This window comes from Pseudophryne corroboree, chromosome 2, assembly GCF_028390025.1.
Source record: "Pseudophryne corroboree isolate aPseCor3 chromosome 2, aPseCor3.hap2, whole genome shotgun sequence".
NCBI lineage: Eukaryota > Metazoa > Chordata > Amphibia > Anura > Myobatrachidae > Pseudophryne > Pseudophryne corroboree.
This window is the reverse complement of record NC_086445.1, coordinates 164,558,690-164,567,773: the sequence shown is the minus strand read 5'-3', so window position 1 is coordinate 164,567,773 and position 9,084 is coordinate 164,558,690. Positions and strand designations below refer to the sequence as shown.

At 47.5% G+C, this 9,084-nt stretch overlaps 1 protein-coding gene across 1 annotated transcript; it reads right to left on the bottom strand.

Annotated features, from left to right (window-relative positions):
• Positions 1-948: 948 nt before the first annotated feature.
• On the bottom strand, positions 949-6,119 carry DLEU7 (deleted in lymphocytic leukemia 7). Its single transcript, XM_063957047.1, has 3 exons — positions 5,872-6,119; positions 5,439-5,788; positions 949-1,261 (listed from the first exon to the last, which is right to left on the bottom strand). The coding sequence occupies exons 2-3, from the start codon at positions 5,772-5,774 to the stop codon at positions 1,055-1,057; spliced, it is 543 nt and encodes a 180-aa protein (XP_063813117.1). The 5' UTR covers positions 5,775-5,788; positions 5,872-6,119; the 3' UTR covers positions 949-1,054.
• Positions 6,120-9,084: the final 2,965 nt, after the last annotated feature.

The following is a 9,084-nucleotide window of genomic DNA, read 5'->3' as shown; positions in this document are numbered from 1 at the left end:
GTAATGTATCTCTCTCCAAGGTTTGCTACATCTCCCCCTTTATGCCTACTTATCGTGCACCTCATGGCTGGTGATCATTGATGTTTGAGAATCAGATAATCAGGGGTCTGTTATTCTAGTAGCTAGGTAATATAACAGAGAATACTATAAGTACAGTCAGATTGTTCTTTACACATGATAAAAAGATCAAGCATGCTCATAAAATGAGGGGCTGTGGTTTTCCCAGGTGTCCAAGCATATCTTGGCATATAACTATATCTCATTCATGTTTTCACTAAGAACAATAAAGTTCACTTAACAAGCGTTATCATCTAGAGAAATTCTTGGATGAATAATGATAAAATTAGATGCTTCTAAGCAGGGCAGGACTGGACATCTGGAACTTCTGGCAAATACCAGGAGGCCGATGGCCTGTAGGGCGGGTCCAGCCACACACAGAGCATGCTGGCTCTCTGTTCGCCTGGCCACCTGCCCGTCTCATGCCAGCACACAGATAGATGGGGCGTGATGCAAGAAGAGGTCCCCTTGACTCTTGGCACGCTCCCGTGAGCGCCCTTGCGCAAAGTGTGACATGCCAGGGCCTCTTCTTGGCCAAAGGCCGTTCCTTCCATTAAGACTATTGATTTCCTAAACTGTCCAGCACGAACATATCACTGAAAATTATATTCAAATTCTGGCAAGAGCAGAGCACTTGTCCTACTACCCCAGTAATCTGATACCTGACAGTGGGCAAAATGATACTGTACATTATACACTGTAAACCCTATGTCAGGGGGTAAGGCTGCATTTCAGCACACCGCTCATACCTGCTATAAGGTTCAGGATCATGACACATTAGGGCATGCTACCCCCTACGGAGATGTGACCAGTGACTTTAAAGCGCCCCACCCCCCTCACTCTTCTACAATAGCTTTGAATCGCTATCAAATCAAGACAATTTACAGCACCTGAATTGAACACATTTAAATATTATGACATTTTATAAATTAAAATATGAGTAAAATGTAACACTGAAATAAGCCTTAAATAGTTATAAATAATTTAATACAGTCTTTTAACGCTCATGGAGTTCCTGTAATATCTGTTTCAGCTGCTCTCGGACCGTCTCACAGAAATCACAAGAATTAGCAGCTACATCCCAGTTCATATTGTTGATGATGGTGATTAGACATTCCTGCGCTGAATTCAGATCTTGATCAAACCTCCTGTCATCTGTCTGAAGAGCCATGTGGGTGCAGATGTTTCTGAATTCTATGCTGTCCTAGGAAAAGGGATAAAAATGACCTTACTGCAGTATATTTCAAATCTCTACAGAAGATGGCATACATCTGACATATGATTTTCCATCAATATCTTGAAACAAAATAAATAATAAAAAATAATGTAAATGATATGGGAATGGAACACATTGGTTCCAGTAGCCCACTTGCACTTGCAGTTGGGGATGTTAGGAGGTTTTTGGATGATACCAGCATTCCCTGCAGGCCAGCAGATTGGGATTTATAAAGTGTCTCCAATGATCTCCTGCCTGACCACAATTGCAAGCGCTGGACCCAGAGCCCCCCCCCCCCCCGTTTTCTGAAATGTTATCCGTCCCTTCCCTGCCCCCAAACGGCCGCAGCATGTCAATCATTTTACAGCTTAGGGGACAGGGCCATCTTAATGTGTAGGCACATTGGGTAGCTGCCCAGGGCTGCATAATTCTTGGGGCCTTCAAACAGGGGTGGGCCGTGTCAGGGGTCATCTGCTCCCTGGGCTTGTGCCACCGGAGTTTGTTGAGAGGCAACCAGAGAATGCAGCATTCTCTACCTGCCTCCCAGCCTGCAGCCAGACAGTGAATGGCTGTCAGCATGCTCATTGGTGGATGGCTTGAGTTATCCTCCAATCAGAGTGCTGACGGCCATTTAGCGTAAGAAAGCATGCGGAGAAATGACGCAGGACCGCAGGAGAGGTACATTCTGATTTTTCTTTTATTAATTCCCGTGGATGGGTGTGTAGGGGCCCCAGTACATTGCTTTGCCCGGGGCCTACTGTTAATATGGCCCTGCTAGGGGGCATTGCGACCGTCATCACAGGAACAGATCTGCACATGTGCTGTACAGGTACTGCTCATGAACAGATTACTAAACATCAGAGATGTACATAAACCACCAGGCTTGTGTACTTCTCTGAATTAGGCCCCTAGATCTCTTGGAACTACTGGAAAATAAAAATAAAAAAATGTCTCAGGCTGTCGTTGACAGCTGGGGATCATTGATGGCCGTATGCACGGAACTGAGCAGCTGCCTTATTTAACGATGTGCTGTACAAATGAATATTTGATTGCATAGCAATATTTACTGATTCTTATCTATGCAAAGATGCACCCAGCTCAGTATGCCCAGCAAAATGCGTTCATTGGTAGAAAAGTCAGGGAGCGTTTAAAATGAAAATAGAACAAATACAAAATGGGATTTATTTTTTTACGCGCACAATTATCAGTAGCCTTCCCCGTTACTAACCAATTAGGAAACATGTTTTTATTAATGAAACAGGATTGCTCGTTTTACTTTAATCCTGCGAATAGATTACAGCCGCCTTCTTATGAGAATATTAGCATAATTTTGTATAATTTGGATGGACTAATAAGTGATCCACCTCCAGATGCATTTACATCTACATGGTAATAAGCACAAGACACATGTGGTTATGTCTACATGCAGGGGTGTGGCGAGGGTGTAGTGAGGGTGGCTCCGGTGGAGCACAAGCTCCAGGCACCAGGAAAAGTTAGAGGGCGCGCCACCTCCCCCTCCTAGCACCTCTCTCTGCCCCGGCTGCTGCAGCAGCTCCCTCTACATTGATGTTGCAGCACCTCTCTATGCCCCAGCTGCTGCTGTAGCACCTCACTCTGCCTCTCAGGCAGCTGCAGCATATCTCCCTGCCCCCCAGGCTACTGCAGTATCTCACCATGCCCCCCAGGCTACAGCAGTACCACTTCCTTCCCTCCAGGTCACTGCATTACCACTCCCTGCCCCCCCCCCCCCCCCCCCCCCCCCCCAGGCTACTGCATTCTCTCTCCCTGCCTCTCAGGCAGCTGCAGCACCTCTCCCTGCCCCCCAGGCTACTGCAGTACCTCTCCCTGCCCCCCAGGCTACTGCAGTACCTCTCCCTGCCCCCCAGGCTACTGCAGTACCTCTCTCTGCCCCCCAGGCTACTGCAGTACCTCTCCCTGCCTCTCAGGTAGCTGCAGCACCCCCCCCCCCCCCTGCACCCCAGGCTACTGCAGTACCTCTCCCTGCCCCTCAGACTACTGTGGAGCAGCTAGGTCTGCCTCTCAGACAATTCCGGGACATTATTTTATCAGGTCTGGGGTGGCAGTTCTAGGGTATTATTTTCATAAAGGCATTGGGGGAATATCAAGTCGGGGGGGGGGGGGGGGGGGGGTTGATACATCACTTCTATTGAGAGCTTGGGGGTAGGGTACAGGTCTGTGCGGGGGTCACATTTGGGGTATTATTTTCATTGAGGCATTGGGAGATACATAGTGTGTTTTTAATTAAGTGCCTTGAGTCCTTTTGGTGAAAGAGTGCTATATAAATAAAAATATTATTGTTAATTTATTTAAATTAAACAAATAAATAGTTACATACAGATATTTTCATAGCGGCTCTACTGTGTTATAAAATGAATAAGGGGCTCTACAATAGTATAGCATGTATAAGCAGCTCTACTGTGGTGTACCGTGTATAAGCAGCTCTACTGTTGTGTAATGTGTATAAGCAGCTCTACTGTGTGGTGTAACATGTACAGTATAAGGGGTACTACTGTGTGGTGTAACATGTACAGTATAAGGGGTACTACTGTGTGGTGTAATGTGAATAACAGACACTTCTGTGCGGTGTAATGTGAATTGGTACTATTATGTGGCCACACCCCTTCCCATGAAGCCATGCCCCTATATTTTAGTTACGTGCCTTTTGTTGCGCACTGTCCATATTTGAAACATGGGGGAACCCAAAGGAAACTTTCGCACTGAGCTTCACAATGTCTAGAACCGGCCCTGTCGCGAATTTAGGATTTTTAAAATATTTTTTCTTTTCAAATGTAACATGCCACCACATGTTGGCCAGGCCCCCAATTCAGTACAGGGCAGGGGGCGCCAAAAACATACCCTTGCTCCGGTCACCATGGTACCTAGTTACACCTCTGTCTACATGCCTCCTATTACCCCCTTCTTTGTCCCCTTTGTGCAAGAAGTCTTACTGTATGTGCTAAGTGTAACTAGTCAGCATGCGTACAGTGTTTTAGTATGCGTGTGGCTATTTGGTATGCTTGTGGCTATTTGGTATGCGCATTGCTATTTGGTATGCATGTTGCTATTTGGCACACATTCACATTGTAAGAGGACGCATTTTGTGGGGACAAAAGCTTAAAAATTTGTTTATGACCAAGTCAGTACGAGTCCCACAGCCACAGTGATCAATATCTGAAAAAGAACAAAAGCCAACCCATTTCTAAACATTTTTTTAGGTGTTTAGACCACTTCAGATTTGCTATTGTACGCACACTCATTGGGGGTCATTCCGAGTTGATCGCTATTTGCATTCGTTCGCTGTGCAGTGATGAGGCAAAAAAACGGCACTTCTGAGCATGCGGCGCAATGCGCACGTGAGATGTACTATTACAACGGCCGATGTAGTTTCACACAGGGTCTAGCGAAGCTTTTCAGTCGCACTGCTGGCCGCAGAGTGATTGACATGAAGTGGGCATTTCTGGGTGGCAACTGACCGTTTTCAGGGAGTGATCGTAAAAACGCAGGCATGGTTGGGCGAATGCAGGGTGTGTTTGTGACGTCAAAATAGGAACTGAATAGTCTGAAGTGATCGCAAGCGCTGAGTAGGTTTTGAGCTACTCAGAAACTGCACAAAAAAACTTTGTAGACGCTCTGCGATCCTTTCGTTCGCACTTCTGCTAAGCTAAAATACACTCCCAGTGGGTGGCGGCATAGCGTTTGCACGGCTGCTAAAAACTGCTAGCGAGCAAACAACTCGGAATGACCACCCTTATCTGTAACAGTGAAGCCACTGACTTTTGTTATCAAATGCTCAATGCTGTATCCTTCAAAAGGACCAATTACTGTACAAAGAGGTTAATGTCAGGTTTCTTTTTTAAAGTAAAACATATTTTAAAAATCGTAATTCTGTGAAACCTCATCACTCACACACACACACACACACACACACACACACACACACACACACACACACACACACACACACACACACACACACACACACACACACAGAGCTATGGCACAAGAAGAGTCCCCTGGCACTGTACACATAGATATGCATTGGTATTATAGCAATATGTGATTTGCTATTTAATTATATAACACGCATTTTCTGTAATGTACTATACATGTATAATCTGCTGTCTCGGTCATTATTATTACTCACTTTGAGGTGAATGGGTAACTGATGGCCCAAAGGTAAATGGACCACTATGTTATCCTCCACCGCTAGTAGATCTAGACAACAACGTGCGACTCTGGACATGCGATTCCTGGACGCTTTCTGCGACAGTGTGAGCGGTGTAGAAGAGACTGTTCCTGCACCCGGGCGCCCGGACTGCGCTGATCCCAGCTGCTGCAGGCTGCTGCTGCCCACCAAGTGCAGGTGTAAGGCATCGCACCGAATACCCCTCTCGTCCATCAGCAGGATCAGGGTGCGGAGAGCCTGGGCTTGGTGGGTGACGGCCTCCTTCAGGACTGCTGCTGGCCGGGGTATCTCCATCGCTCAGCTGCACACTGCGAACAAGAGAGAAATGAGAGCAGCTCTGATGCGGTCCAGGGCTCAGTGGTGTAACCCGACTCCCAGAGAGTGACCTTACACAGCTCTGTATACAGCCAGGAAAAGCCACTGCCTTCTATCATCTCACATACTGTATATCAGAGGAGAGGACACATCTTATCAGCGTTATCTCACAGTGCAGACTCAGCGAGGAATTACACAAGTAGCGTTTACCAGGAGGCTGATATGCTCACTACAGGGTTACTATGGTGTCACAGCCCATTTCATCACAGTGCACTGTACAGCCATATGCTGGAATTATTGCTCTTTGGGAAAAAAAAGTCACTTAGGGGTCTATTCATGAAGCAGTGAGAAGTGAGCCAATGGAGAAGTTCCCATGACAACCAATCGGCATTGATGTAACATTTTATCATTTGCATACTATACAATTGTACGGAGCAGCTGATTGGTTTCCATGGGCAACTTCTCTACAGGCTCACTTCACATAGACCCCTAAAGCATACCTCCCAACATGACCCTCTCCAGGAGGGACACATTGCTCTGCTACTGGACTTCCCTCTTAATTTGTGATTCCCATCACCTGTTTTGAACAGGTTAGTGGATTAGAAAGGTGTTTCAGCACAGGTGATGGCAATCATAAATTAAGAGGGAAGTCCAGGAGCAGAGCATTGTGTCCCTCCTGGAGAGGGTCATGTTGGGAGGTATGCTAAAGGTGGGTACACGTGACAATTGAACATCGTCCATGACGGGACCCAGCAGCAGGGTCAGCATCAGCAATTGCGTACACGCTTGCCGATGTCGGTGGCGACGAACGACAGCGGGGGCCATGCTGCATTCAGCAGCAATGCATCGCTAGCGACAGCCTCCGATCTTCTTGCATGTACAAAAGATCTGAGGCTGTCGCTAGCGACCCACGGGTGCGTGCATCGGCATCGTTCTCTTGCATACACACAGAACAATGTACACGATTGGTCATTCTATTCGATCAGGAACGCCCACATTGTTTGTTCTATCGTTCCGTGTGTATGCACCTTTACATTTCTGTCTAGAGATCTGAATGGAATGAATATTACATCACATTGAATATTTACTAGTACGAAGCTGTTGATCTCATCAAAATAAAGGGCCCTACACACTGGCGGATATGCCGCCGAGGTGCCCGACGGCCGATACGGGTGACGGATACCCCGGCGGCGAGGGGGAGGTGATGGGGGGAGTGAAGTTTCTTCACTCCCCATGTCACCCGGCCTCATAGCCCTGCACGCTAATATGGACGAGCTTGTCCATATTGGCATGCATGTATGAGCGACCCGGCACCAACGATGAACGAGCGCGGAGCCGCGCATCGTTCATCGTTGGTGCATACACACTGAAAGATATGAACGATATCTCGTTCATTAATGAACGAGATCGTTCATATCTTTCAGTGTTATCGCTGAGTGTGTATGGCCCATTACATACATGCCCATTACACTTAGGTGGGTATGCAATTAGTGTCGATTTAGTGCCGGAACTAATTCAACCCACCATAGTCAATTGCGGGCATTTTCGCCTGTTAACAAATTAAATTTTCTCCCATGCCGTTTCACTTTTTTTGGTCGAATCGGCATGGGCGAAAACGTACCCAAAAACCGTCGAAAACCCCCTGTAATTTGGAAAAACACATGGATCGGTGGTGAATTCGCTGATCCACATGTTTTTTGCCATGTTCAACAAGTCGAAAAAAAACGGCACTGGAATTGAATGGTGCAAATCCAAATTTACCCTAAAAACGGTGAAAAGTGCATTTTTTTTCGACTTGTCAATCACTTTATGACTGAATACTCATTGTGAACGCTATCACAAAGATACCTTTATGCATGCGCAGTGCGATTGCATTATGCTCGCAGTCTGCTTTTAATTGCTCAATTCAAACTCTGAATTAGGCCCTAAGGGCAGTATGTAATGAGTGATAACCCCTATTTCTCATGGGTAAAGGGGTGAATGTAACAAGGGGGCTCCCACCAAAAAAAATCAATTATTCATGGGGTGGTTCTCTAGTTACTCCCAATTATCGCTTCCCCACATACGCTGCAAACTGCAATCTCCATTATCCTCAGTGGGGACTGCAGTTCTACCCTATGCACCAAACTGTAAAAAGTGTTGCTTTTTTCCCTTGTAGATTAATGTAATGTACATATGGCTTTATGCCTATGGAGGTATTCTAACAGGGGAGGGATCTTGTGATTCCTCTCCCACAGCCTCCGAGTTTTTCAGAAAGTGACACTAGAAGGGGAGGCAGTGCCTCCCCTGTCATTAATGATTAAGATAATACAAAGAAGATGCATATTACACATATTCTGTGTCATATGTATCTTCTTAATATTATTCTTAGGATTGCTCCCCTCTGTATGTGTTTGGGAGGCACCGATCGTGGTGCCTCCCGTTGTCACTGGGGAAAGTATGGGAGCGGGGGGCGGGCACGGGCGGGGACTAGCCTTGGGCTGTAAAAGCCCATTGAAAATATATGGGAAAGCGGCACCATTAGTGGTGCCGCTTTCATACAGGGACGTGCTTTCAACCTATGAAAGCACGTCCCTGTCAGTGAGGCCACAGTGATTGGCCAGCGGATCCGTCACTGGATCCGCTGTCAATCACTGTGTGGGCGACGCTGGCGGAGGAGGTGCGGGCGGCTGGATGCGGCGATGGTGCGGGCGGCGGCGGTGCGGGTTGCGGCGGTGGAAATGAACCTTTATCCAGCAGAGTTTGGCAGCGGAGCGGTTCCAGTTTCAAAAATGGCGCCTCAGCGTCATTTTTGAAATTCAAGATGGCCGCCGCGTCATCGCCCCGCCCCCTCCGGCTGACTTATATAAGTCAGCGCGAGGCGGAGGAGAGTCAGTCCGACGGCGGAGGAGGAGCTGTGAAGAGCTCCTGAAGAAAGAAGACGCCGCAAGTCCTGGCTGGGCGGCGGCTATGCAAGAGAGTTTAGCAGCCGCCGCCCACCGGGTGAAGACGCTGGAAGCCCTGGGGAGGTGGCGCCCCCCAGGTGAAGACGCCGGAAGCCCTGGGAAGGCGGCGGCCACGCAAAAGAGCTTAAAGGCCGCCGCCCCCAGGTGAAGGTCCGGTTTAATAAAGCTTATTTTCAAGACGTGTGGTGTTTTTATTTTAATATTTTCTTTACAGGTGGACTACAGGTGCCAGCGGGCCCTTTATGTCCGGGCATGCTGGCACTTGTGGTTCTCCAAGTGCCAGCATGCTGGGGCAGGCTTGCTGGGACCTGTAGGCCACCTGTAAAGAACAATATTAACACAAT

Coding starts and splice junctions, on each gene's coding strand:
- DLEU7 (XM_063957047.1), bottom strand. CDS start 5,774: ATGGAGATACCCCGGCCAGCAGCAGTCCTGAAGGAGGCCGTCACCCAC. Junction 1,262..5,438: donor AGTTACCCATTCACCTCAAA/GTGAGTAATAAT, acceptor CCCTTTTCCTAG/GACAGCATAGAATTCAGAAA.